General features: G+C 38.5%; 1 protein-coding gene across 1 annotated transcript in view; it reads left to right on the top strand.

The window, feature by feature from the left end:
• Positions 1-13,146, top strand: part of Ophn1 (oligophrenin 1) — a 333,577-nt gene that overhangs the window by 182,788 nt on the left and 137,643 nt on the right. Inside the window, exons 8-11 of the mRNA XM_051178493.1 lie at positions 1,846-1,950; positions 3,443-3,572; positions 5,321-5,421; positions 10,539-10,630. Coding sequence (XP_051034450.1) covers positions 1,846-1,950; positions 3,443-3,572; positions 5,321-5,421; positions 10,539-10,630 — 428 coding nt within the window. The remainder of the gene's footprint in view (positions 1-1,845; positions 1,951-3,442; positions 3,573-5,320; positions 5,422-10,538; positions 10,631-13,146) is intronic.

Here is a 13,146-nt window from a genome sequence, read left to right as displayed (position 1 = left end):
CTTTGACAAAATCCAGTGTGCCTTCATGATAGTGAGAAAAGAATGTTTAGACATTCTCAAAAAATGAAAAGAAGATGTGTGTATTATAGAAAGTGATGTATGACTGAAAGGCATGGGATCCATTGGCATAGCATATGATTTGGATGTCAGCCTAAGCATCATGGAAAGCCACTGAAGGCTATTAAGTATGACTTGACAGGGAACAATTTTGTAGTGTGGAGAATGGCTTGACACTGTTCTAGGAAAGCAATAAAAAGATATTATAGACTGGGTGAGGTGGCACATGCTTGTAATATCCACCCCAGGAGAGAGACAAAGGCAAGAGAATCATGAGTTTGAGATCTGCCTCAGCTAGAGGCAGCTAGACTGTCTCAAGTTAAATAAGTAAATACTACAGTGATCTAGACAAAATACACATCACTTGAATGGAAGTAGAAACAGTAAAGGGTAGCTAGGTTAGAAAAATATTTTGTTGGGTTGGGGATATAGCTCAGTCATAGCATGCTTGCATAGCATGTGTAAGGTTCTAGGTTCTATATCTAGCATTGAAAATGGCATTTTGGAGGAAACACTAGCAAAAAAAAATCTGTTTAATTGGACTTAAATGTAAGTTAAAGAGAGAAAGTCCCTTTCTGGTTTGACTGACTGCTGAGTGGTGATTTCATTTCTTGAATTGAAGTTTGGGAGAAAAACAGGAAGGATTGTGGATATAAATGTGAATGCAGTGGACATATCTCTATACCACATACTTGTCATAAATGTATGTGCATGTGTGCATTTTATTGTTTCTATGTTTATTGCTTGTTTATGTTGGGGATGCTTTCTAAATCAAATGGAACAATGTATACTTCTCCCTGTTATACTTTGCCAATATTGAACATTTATATATTTATAATTTGATAAAGAAAAATGCATTTTTTGGTTTTGTTTTATGTACATTTTGTTTTTGATGGGATTGAATGAAACGATAGATTTATTATTATTGTGAGGGATGTTTGTGCTATGGTGTATATGTAGAGGTCAAGTGACAGCTTTGTGGAGTCAGTTCTCTCCTTTCAACTTTATGTGGATCCTGAGGATTGAATTCAGTAGCTTGTGCTGCATTTGCCTTTACCTCCTGAACCATCTTACTGGCCATGGCTTGAGTGTATTGAAAATTAAAAAGTGCTCTGCTCATCATTTGTATGCCATCTTCTGCAACAAGCAACTACTGTGGACTAGTCCTGTGGATATATATGTTGAGTATCTGTTACCCAATATGATTGGACCCAGACATGGTTGGAATTTTTGAAAAAAAAAAATGGAATATTTGAATTCATATGATTAAATATCTTAAAATAGCCCCCCGTTTAAACACAAAGTCCGTTTATATTTCTTAAAGCCCTTATACTCATAAGCAAAAGATTTAATGAAATATTTTACTGTATTTACATTTTTTTTACAGTGTGTGTGAAATTTATCACATGAAGTCAGGTGTAAAATTTGTTTTAGTTTTGGCATTACATCTGTCCTTGAAAATTTTCAGTTTTAGATTTTATATTTTTGGCTGAGAGATGCTGTAGCAGTTTAGAGAAGAGATCTAGTCAGCTTCTGCAGTATCTAATTCCTGAGTGGCTTTATGCAATCTAGAAAAGACCTGGACTTACTATTTACTTTCTGAGACCGAATGCAGGTGAAGTATTTAGCCTAATATGAGAATATTTATGTGTGTATCTGCTTGTGTTACCATGGTAAATACTCTGAGTTTCTTCCCGGACATCATGGTTTCTTTACTCGATCAGTTAAGGAGTGCTGCTGATAGATAACAGTCAGTTTCTAAAGGTGATTTTTGTCTGTCTCCCTTAGGTCTTGGCCTTTCTTCACAGCCTCTTCATTTCCAACAGCTTGACTGTGGAGCTCACACAGGATTTCCTCCCATACAAACAGCAGCTGCAGCTCAGTTTACAGAATGTGAGTTGCATGTGGATGTCTTCAACTGGATTTCCATTAGGATTTGAGCCTCAGTGATCTTAACCGTGGAATTAAAGGCTATTACACCACAGGCAATTTGTCAGGACAATGTGGTGTAGAGTCCAAACATGTTAACATGTTTTTGCGTTTTCAGTTTTGACTCTTCCTCTCTTTGAGGCTTTCTGCTCTTCAAACCTATCCTATATTCAGGAACACCTCTTTGGCATTGGTACTTTACTGTCTCTCTCACAGATCAGAATCCAGCAGTAGGCTTATTTAAATATAAGGCTTAGGCCTTAAGCTAATTCAAAAGTAAGTTAAAAAATTTTGTGGGCTTTATTATTATGGATGCCCCTATTTATCTTTTTCCTTCTTTCATCACTTAGTAAAATGAATGTTAAAGGACTTCTCTATCTTGTTGTACATGTTAGTTATTATAAATGAACACAAGCATGGCATTTTTTATGTATTAGAACATGAGAATTTATTGATTTTATCACTTAGCCCACATTTGACGAGTATTTATGGATATACCCCAATATACCTTATGTAAGATAACGTAGACGTCTCTGGCACACCAGAAAAAGGTATCAGGGATTGTCTGACTTGAATAATTATTTTCTTGGAGTAGAAGCATAACCATCAGTAACTCATAATCCCTTATAGTATTTGTTGCTATATGGAATCAAGCAACATTGTAAAAGAAGCATAGAGAGTATAACAATTGGTAATCAGAGAAGGTATCACTAAGATAAGGTGTCATTGGCATAGGTGTTACATTGCATGACATTCATAGATGTGTTTTTAAATTCAAAACTGCTGATAAGATGCTTGCTTAGGGTGGTTGTCATGTACAGTTTTACCTACTTTTTTTCTTTCTGCACCTATTCCTTCCTTCTGGGTCCTATCCTTTATCTGAACCCGAGAGTACCTATTTTCTGCTGACTTACAAAAATTTTTCTACAATCAAGTTGACTCCTCTGCTATGTGTAACTTGACAAATGTGAGCTAATACCAAGCATTTGCATGTGTACTCATGGCTGACTCATTATTAGCATTGTTAATAGCTGGGACCAACCAGTGTAGTCTTTATCTTCTTCACTAACATAAAGAAGTTGCCATGATAATATTATCTTTGGGAACTTTTTGTTTTGTATTGCCCTTGTTGTAAAGGAAGGTCAGTCTAATCTCAGAATTTTAATTGTTGTAAAGGAAGGTCATTCTAATCTCAGAATTTTAATTTCTTTACTTGAAGCTTGTCCTAACCCACTGGGCATAATGCATTGCTTCTTGTGATGTCCACATTTTTGTTTCCTTTCTAGTTCATAATAACATTAAACTCTAGAATTATTTTCTGGTCACTACTGTTCAGCAGTCTTCTATCAGTTTTAGTACTTGCCAGGAACAAAGAAATCCTTGTACTCTATCTATGACCTATAAATACACAGTACTGTTGCTAATGGTGATAATGATTGTAATGATTTCTTGACAGACAAGAAATCATTTCTCCAGTACCCGAGAAGAGATGGAAGAACTTAAGAAAAGGATGAAAGAAGCTCCTCAGACATGCAAACTTCCAGGACAGCCAACCATTGAAGGCTATCTCTATACACAGGAGAAATGTGTGTGGGCTTGCAACATCATCCCCTGGCTTCAAGTTGGCTTGCCATGTTAACTTTCTGGATGCTGGGAATCCTTGTTGTTTGTAGATCCATACCAAACACAACTCCTGGGACGGCAGGGTGGGGATAGAAAATATGCAAAGAAAAAATCTTGAGGGGGAGTTAGGTTACTGTGTCTCTAGAGTACTAAGATTTATTTCTTTTCTCTGAGATTCAAGATGAGGAATGTTAATTGTGTGTAATGAACTTTGGTTTAAAAAGGAGGTGGGGCAAAGAAGGCAGAAAAACCATATGGATTGCATATACTATGTATAGTACTCTAAAAGCCTCATACCATTTAATCTTTGATTCCTCATTGTGTTTCTTTTATACTAGAAATCACTGAGGCTTAGAACAGGCACTGGATTTAAGATCTAATTCAGCTGTATCCTATTCCACCTGCCATCCTCAGTGTCTGTACAGGGTAAAGTGGTGAGCACTATCCATCCTAGTTTTCACTTCACTTTGTGTTAGTAGGACTCTCCACATACTACAACCTAATCTGTCTACAGTGAAGTAAAATTGCTCCTAGTTAAGAACCTGTGCTATGTGCGCTGTCACTAAGTTGAATTAACACTCTTCTTTCTTTTTTTTCCCTCAAAGCAATAGGAGAGATAGAAAAATATATTCATGAAACATTTTGTTTGCACTCCCACTTATCTAAGAACTTATCTGAGGGAGTGATGTTTGACTTAGAACCTGAATGTTCAGTAAGAGTGTAAGAAAATGGAATAAGGGTTGGTGAAGAACTCCTGGTGTGTGCTGCTATATGAGTAGAGGCACAGGAGTGTTGGAGAGCATACCTTATGCTTAGGTCTTGGTTTGTCAAGGTTAGCCCTTGTTGTCGTGATGTAATTATTTATTCTTAAATACATGTTGTGTTTGTAGTACAAGTGATATGCCCCTTTACGTATTGGGAACTGAAAGTAATTCAGTGACACAGGAACATAGGGCTGAGGGTGCCCAAAGACAAGTCCAGAATGGTCAGTTTGATCAAATTATGCAGGGCTTTGAAGGTTGTTTGGAGAAAGTAGGTAAGCCATGTGTGATTTATAAGGGAAATGACATCAATGGAAAGGTATTTTAAAGTAATGCTTCAGCAAAAGGGTCAAGACCGGTTTCATAGGAATCAGTCAGAAATGGGAGAATTAGACAAGTCTGTGTGAAATGATTAATGGGTGGGAAAGTAAATTTCTATTTTGTTGGTAATGTTATAAGTATTAAGAAACAGTGATAACTTCCTTTAACTAATTCATTGCTAAAGGGGTAGGAGAAGTGGAGATTGCTGAAGAAGAGACATGCAAGGAGTGGAATGGACACAACTCAATGGTAGTCAAATGAGAGGTTTTAGCAAAGAGGAACACTTGCAGGAGTTTCCAACTTCTGGATGCTTAGGTGTCTCTATTCCCAGGAAATATTGCAGGGAGAGTAGGTTTGGAATGAGCCAAGAATGGGTATGGGAAACAGTTGGTGAGGTTCTCTATGGGTACAATGGGTAGATGGGGTAAGTACAGATGGAGCACAGGTGAAGGGCAGAGATTGATCTGGGGTTTGTCTGCACAGAGTATGCAGTAGGCTAGGACTATGCATAATAGGTAGAGGCCTTGGGTTCAATCTCAAGCACTGGAGAAGAAACAAAGATACAGTAAACATCTTGTGCTTTGTGGAGCTGAAACCTTCCGCTAGTTCACGTTTTCCTGTCTTTGTAGGGGCTCTGGGGATATCCTGGGTGAAATACTACTGCCAGTATGAGAAAGAAACTAGGACACTCACCATGACACCAATGGAACAGAAGCCAGGTGCTAAGCAGGTCAGTTTTTGATACTGCTACTTTGTGAGCTCAACTGTGTGGACTGTATCTCAGGAAAGAACATATATTGACAAAGTGTCAAATGATCAAGTCTATCACTGTTGGGTAAAACCAGGATTTTACCTGTTCTGTTTGACCTTGGTTTACTTGAGCCATGGCTAAGATCAGGACTTTTGTTATTCTTACTTGGTTTGGTTTTTGAGAAAGGGTCTTGTTTTGTGACCCAGGCTGGCCTGGAGCACATTGTGTAGCACAGACATAGCTTGAATTTGCAGTAAGTCCTGCCTCAGACTCTTGAATGCTGGGATTAACAGGTATCTCCCATTATATACAACTTCTACCGCCAGGGTTTATGATTGTGTCTTTATATTTTCAGCCTATTTATTATTACAGTTGCCTATTGTTTGTACAAGTAACATATTTAAAACATGGATGATACTTTTAAGTGGTAAGTTTTAAAAATATGATTTCCAGAATGCATTTATTAAAAGTGTGTATGTATATATATATATATATATATATATATATATATAATCTCTTGCCTGGAATTAGAATCAAGTACACTACATTAAAATCTCTATAAGTAGTTTGTGTTTCTCCCTTTCATCTTCAAGTCCTCTCCTACTTTTGAAAATGCTGAGGTAATTTTACCATGGAGAGGGTTGTTTGCATCCCACACATGAATGTTTTGACAGGTAAAAACTGATCTTCACATTGCTTATTTTTTGAAAGTACCGCTTTCATCTGCTCTCATATGTGCTATCAGTGTGCCCCTTTTAAATATTTATATATTGTTGGAAGTTTTAAGTATACACTCAAAGGCCTGATTTAGGTAACCAGGAATTTGGAGAAAAATGCCTATTTCTATTAATAGTTTCTGTAGATGACTAGTCCTGTATAGCTTGTACGTAGAAAACTAGAGTGGGCTGATGTTTATTACAGACTTTTGGAAAATACTTTTTTGCCTTGATCTTTGAGCACAGAGCCTTCTATTTTATCTCAAATGTAGGTTTAAGCTAAGGGAACACCCTTAGGTAAATGTGTCACTAGCCTTCAGCAAATTTTTCTTGGGCTATAGCAGAGAAATTGTTCCTGGTCAGCATGATCTTGCCTGTTGTATTTGAGTGGCAAGTGCTTATGAGTGATACTAGCTGTAGCCTTTTTGTTTTCCATTTCATGTTAGGGCATGGGGGTTGTTGATAAGGTTTCGAGTAGCATGGGATGGCTTCCAACTCTTTATGATGTAAAGTATGACCCTGAAATTCTTATCCTGGTGCCTCATTCTGAGTTCTGGAATTACACGTGTGTGTTATCATGACTGGTTTATGTGACACTGGGGATGAACCCTGGACTTTGTGCTACTTATAGCTGAGCTACTTTCTAAGCCCCCATTTTTTTTTTTTTTTTGTTCTCTACAAGTTATTATCTGGAGTCCGGACATTAGCTTTCTTAGAGAGAATAATATCTTTTAGGATTTTTGCATTTGTTTTCAAAAGAGCACTGTGCCAAGGACAAAATCTGTAGATACCGTTTTTGTGTCCTCCTAGCATATGAGAACAATTTTGTTTTTCTTTCCTCCTCATTTCATTGAGTGGATGCTTCAAAAGTGCTATCGTGGGAGCTCAACAGTGAACCTAAGCAAACTTTTTGTTTTGTGAGACAGAGTTTGTGTAGCTCTGCTGTCTTGGAGCTCACTATGTACACCAGGCTGCCAGGTATAGTAATAGTAGTAGTAGTAAGAGGAGGAGGAGTAAGAAGAGGAGGAGGAACTATCTCTTCCTCAATGTCAATAGTCTTCCAAGGACATATGCTATCATGTACCTTATTTCCTCTCTTAGCAGCACTGTGGAACACATATCATGAACCCAATTTGCAGATGGAGGAACTGGCCCTCTTTCTTACTGTGACACTTACCAGTGCTGCCTAGTAACACAACCTGTAAAGTCAGTTTACCAGTCTCCTCCAAAGCAGTGTTTTATCAGCATTTTATCCTTCCATGTTAGACATAATGGAGAAGAAAAAGAGTGATGGATTTTGAGATTAAATGACTGAGTTTATGGGATTGGTGATTTGGCATGTCAGGGCACTTACTGCTGAGTGCTGCCCCCACCCTCCCAATTCACCCATACATGAAAGAACTGGTTTTAAATCCTAGTTCCATAGTCAACTTGCCTTTTGACCTCAAGTTAATTATTTCACATTACCCAGGTTCATCTTCCTCATCAGAAAAGTAGAAAGGATGATGACTGTGTTCATAAACTCTTTTGAGCCTTATTTATTAGGGACTAGAGATATATTGATGATTAAAACATTATCACATCCTTAAGGATTTCTCAGTCATGACAGTATTTGCAAACAGGACATTTACACATAAATTACAAAGCATGGAGTATGCCATTTGTAGAGTTGGAGGGAAGTTGAATGTGCTTTATAGGTCAAGTAGCAGTGTATTCAGACCAAGAGTCACTTTGGGTGGAGAAAACAGTACATGCAATATCATGGAGTCATTAAAGAGCATGATTTATGTGTGACATATTTTGCACCTATGGGACATAAAATGTTTATGCAGATGCAGCTGTAGTAGTGTGGATGGGGCCTATGATCCTAAGCTGCTTACTGCTGATGCTAAATGGTATGAAAGCTAAAAAGGGAGGATGCCTATTTGACTCTGTCACCCACCTTAAGAAACTTGTACATGACATCCATAGTGTTAGAATAAGAATGGCATATTGAAGGCTTGATGGAGGGTTGAGTTCTTGTGGTGGAAGCAGAAAGGATCAGCCCATGAAAGGCCAAACACACTGAGTGACATACCAGCTAGTTAACCAAAAGAGCATCAAGAGCTGAAATTATTTATACATTGAATTTCATTTATTTTTACATTTTAAATTTTGAGATAGGATCTCACTGTGTAATCCAGATCAGCCTTGGACGTGTCCTTCTCCCACAAGTTGGAGTGTTGGGATTACAGGTGTGCATATACCACTGTGTTTGAACTGGGTATTAATCTTGGCTCTGTGATCTAGTTACTTTTTGATTTGAACTAAAATGTTTTTTTTTTTTTTGCCAGTGAAGCATAATGTTTGGATGGCATAGAGCCATAGATACAGACCTAGAACTTAAGTAGTGTTTCTGATTCGGAGACAGTAGACCCATAATGCTAGTGCTATATAATAGATTGTGAAGTTAAGACTTAGAGAGGAAAATTGATTTGCCAGGGTTACATAGCTAGGAAATGGCATCACTTTTCTCTTGTAACTTTTGCTTATTTATTTTTCTATTATATTTAATTTAGAAACAATCTTATTTTACATGTCAATCCCAGTTGTCTCTCCTTCCCATCATCCCATGTTCCCCACTAGACCCTCGCTGTCCCACCCCCAACCACTCTCCAGGGAGGATGAGGCCTTTCATGAGGGATCATCAAAGTCTGTCACATCATTTGGTGGAGGGCCTAGGCCCTTCTCCATGTATCTGGGCAGAGAGAGTATCCCTCTATGGGAAATGAGCTCAAGTCCATTTGTGTACTAGGAATAAATACTGATTCTACTGTCAGAGGTCCCACTGCCTGGCCTCCTATCTGACACCCATATTCTGAGGGCTTTGTTTGATTCAATGCTGGTTCCCCCCACATTGCGACTGGGATCCCTGTGCTCTCACTAGGTCAGGTCAGCTGTTTCTATGAGTTTACCCAACATGGTCTTGACCACTTTGCTTATCCTTCCTCCCTTTCTACAACTGGATTCCAGGAGTTCAGCTCAGTGTTTAGCTGTGGGTGTCTGCTTCTGCTTCTATCTGCTTCTGGGTGAAGGTTCTAGGATGACATTTAAGGTAGTCATCAATCTCGTTATCAGGGGAGGGCATTTAAGGTAGCCTCTCCAGCATTGCTTAGATTGTTAGTTGGAGTCATCCTTGTGGAACTCTGGACATTTTCCTAGTGCCAGATTTCTCTTTAAGCCTATAATAGCTCCCTCTATTATGGTATCTCTTTTCTTGTTTTCCTCTATTCTTCCCCCTCTATTCTTCTTGATCCTTCGTGTTCTCCTCTCCCCTCCTCTTTCCCCCTTCTCTGTTTCCTCCCTCCCTCCCCTGCCCCATCCTCCCAATTGCTCAGGATCTCTTGTCCCTTTCCCCTTCTCCAGCGGAACATGTATGTCACTCTTAGGGTCCCCCTTGCTTCCTAGCATCTCTGGAAGTATAGTGTGGATTGTAGGCCTGTAGTACTTTGCTCTATGTCTAATATTCACATGTGATTGAAGCACCCTATATCTTAAGCTTTCTGGTTTAATGTTACTTTGACCATACCAACTTGCATGACGTTCAGCATTTTTTTGCTCAGATTCCCCTCTGTGTAGGGGCTATAGTGAGGGAAGTTTGTGTAATAAACCAATGCAGAAAATAATAAACAACCAATTACTTCAAAATATCATGTATAATATGTGGTCCATTGTGTTAACTAAACTTACCACCCCTTTGGTGTCACTTTGTCCCTGTTGAGATAATAGAAGAAAACAAGCAATGGAGGATCATGTGATTTTTCTATGGCAAATTTGTTTTCCCACAGGACTGATATGAACCACCCTATCCCACATATGTCAAATATAAAAATGTTGCTTTGATTAATACAAATTTGCTTATTTCCCCACTCTTTTGCTGCCTCTGGGGAGACTTTTTTATGATTTTGTCACCCTGAAGCTGGGTACTGCCACATCCAGTAGGAGGCCTCTACACTCAACGTTTCTCACACATTCCAGGGATGATTTTAGATAGCTACTTATGCACTTGCAGCTTCCTTCTCAGAAGCCTATTATGTATACTTAATGCCATTTGGGCCATCCATTTCTCCAGCACTGCCCTTAGGTGATGTGTTCTGGGCTTCCTATTGAATATGCCATTCTTGGGAAAGAACACTTGTCTACCCTGTGTGTTTTCCCCTGGTTTTTCTCAGGCTTAGAACAGTGAGAAGGCAGCTACTATGATATTGCAAGGTTCTCAGTCAGCACATTGCTTCTGTAGTCTTGGTCAACACCATCCAAGTGAGACTGAGGACAACACAGGAGACAGAAGAAATGTCTATGCATTTTAAATAAGTGCTTGTTAATGCTCTCTCAAATCAGGGACCCGTGGATCTAACTTTGAAATACTGCGTGAGAAGAAAGACAGAGTCAATTGACAAGAGATTCTGTTTTGATATAGAAACGAATGAAAGGTAAGTTGTGATGCTGTGAATTTATGGTGTCAATGTTCACTACCCATGAGTTTGTCTGGGTCTTGTATTTTCCTCTCTTACTTCATGTTGTTGAAAATGAGCAGTTTATACATAGGTCTGTGTCAGTGCCCCTCAGTCTGCCCTTCATTAGGGTCCCCATGAGACCCTGTCCAGGTCTGGTTTGTTTGTTTGTTTTTGTTTAGGTTTTCTGTACAACCCTCAGCCACATTTACTTCACTGGCTCTGGGTAGAAAAAGTCTCCCCTAGAATTTAATTTGTTGTCATATATGTAAAAATTTGTTTTTTCTTAATGCTGCGATGCTGACAGAGTACCCATGCTTGTTCTTTTAAGACACTCTTGGTCTAACATATGAAGTAGATTGACAGAAGTTTTAAAGAAAGACAGGGCAAAGGGTAGAGGTGGTCTTGGGTTTTTAATACTTACTGTATACTGTTTCAAGCTTTTCTTACTTTGAAGATATGTATGTGAACTAGACTAGTTTATTGAACCAATGCTAGCACATTTGGGGCATGATTTTTTTTTTTTTTTTTGGTTTTTGTTTTTTAGTTTAGTTTTTTTTTTTTTTTTTTTTTTTTTTTTGATTTTCCAAGACAAAGTTTCTTTATGTAACAGTGCTGCTGGAACTTCCTCTGTTGACCAGGCTGACCTCAAACTCACAGAGATCTGCCCACCTCTGCCTTCCAAGTGTTGGGATGAAAGCTGTGCACCGCTGACTGGCAAAGATTTCTATTTATCTATTTATTCATCTTTTTGAGATAGGGTCTCACTCTGTAGAAGAGGCTGACCTCAAACTTAGAGGATCCGCCTGCCTCTGCCTCAGTAGGGCTAAAGATGTTCACCACCACTCCTGGCTTTAGTGCATGCTTATATTGTTTCTCTACAATGCCTTCTTTTTCTCTCCCCTGAACCCAAGCGATTTAATGAAGGATAATTACACCTTATACTTTTTAAAAAATTGAAAATAGATTTTTTTCATATAATATATTCTGGTTATGTGTCCCACTCCCCCAGCTCATCCCAGATCCTTCCCATCTCCCCACACATCCAAGTCTACATCCCTTTTTGCTCTCTCATTAGAAAACAAACAAGTATCTAAAAAAGAAAAAATAGATAATATAAAACAAGACTTGATTAGGACAAAACAAATGAATAGAAAAACAAAGAACTGAGGAAAAGCATAAGAAAAGCATAGACTCAGAAACTGCCATTGGCAAAGCCAGAAATCGTCTAAAAACACAAAATTGGAAACCATAATACATAAGCAAAAGATACCTTTATCATTGAAATGAAAGCATTTGGCATTATTTTGGTGATAGGCATAAATATGGTTAAGAAGTTGGTCCACAAGTCAGCGAATAAGCTATGTGATTTAATTTATCCATTTGTTTCTGTATACCAGGCACTGGGAAATAGAGAAGAATTTAGGAAAATGCTCACAAAAGACCTTAATGAATCATAGTATCTTCGAAAAATCATTAGGGGCTGAGAACAACAAGATCAGTTACACTGAAAGATTAGGACATTTTCCTATTAGTCTGTTGCCCATTTAAAACTTGAGAGTTTTTGGACCCTCATCCTTTTGGTTTGTGGTTCTTTATGACTTCTTTGCTAAAACATAGATGATCCCAGTCAAAAGGACTGTGATAGTAAATAAAGATTGCTACCAGTAACCGTTTGCCTGGTGCTCATCTTCCTGGTATCATCAGGTCCTGGCTGGCACTCCTCTTCCTGGTAATCAGCCCCTGTAGGATAAGAAAACAGCAGTGGGCTGTAGTGGCATCTTGCCTTGCCAGTGAACTTGTAGTGGTGGCTACACCCTTTGGGCATGGTTCCAGGTGGGAACATGACATATTATAAGGTAGAAGAGGGGCTGGCTCATGCTCTCTTCGGTTGTGGAGAGCATCAGAAGGGCAGTTACTGCATCTTTTGGAGCAGGAAGACTGTGGCAGTTATTTACTCTATCTGTGTTAAGTGCTTCCCTAATAAACACCTATTTATCATTTTCTTGGGTCTGGTAGACTCCTTTAAACTCTGCCTTCAGTGGACTCTGACTTCCCTGTGTGATCCTGTAGCATCTCTGGTGTTTCAACATCAAGGTGCTTAAAAGTGATTACATTTTCCATGTGTGATTCAATGTTTTTAGCTTTGCCAGCTACCTATAATAATATCCCCATTTCAAGAGATTGCAAACAGTTTGGCCCTGAGTGAGAGACTGGGACACTTTACTTTTATCTTCCTTGTACAACACGCTATGCTTGTCTCGTTGTAGGTAGTACATTTGTTAAATCTTAGGTATGTTGTATTTTTTTTTTCTTTCCCAGAAATTTGAGGAACTTTTATAGTAGAATTCAGGAACTAAAAGATATGATGCATCTGCGACTTTAGTTAGCATATTATTTGCAGTTTAAAAACCACTGTCTTATTGAATCCTCTCACCCCATTTTATAACTGAAGACACCAAGACTCAATTATATTACCTGACACTGTAGGAAGG

This window comes from Phodopus roborovskii, unplaced genomic scaffold, assembly GCF_943737965.1.
Source record: "Phodopus roborovskii unplaced genomic scaffold, PHOROB, whole genome shotgun sequence".
NCBI classification, from domain to species: Eukaryota; Metazoa; Chordata; class Mammalia; order Rodentia; family Cricetidae; genus Phodopus; species Phodopus roborovskii.
This window is presented reverse-complemented; position numbering and strand designations above follow the sequence as displayed.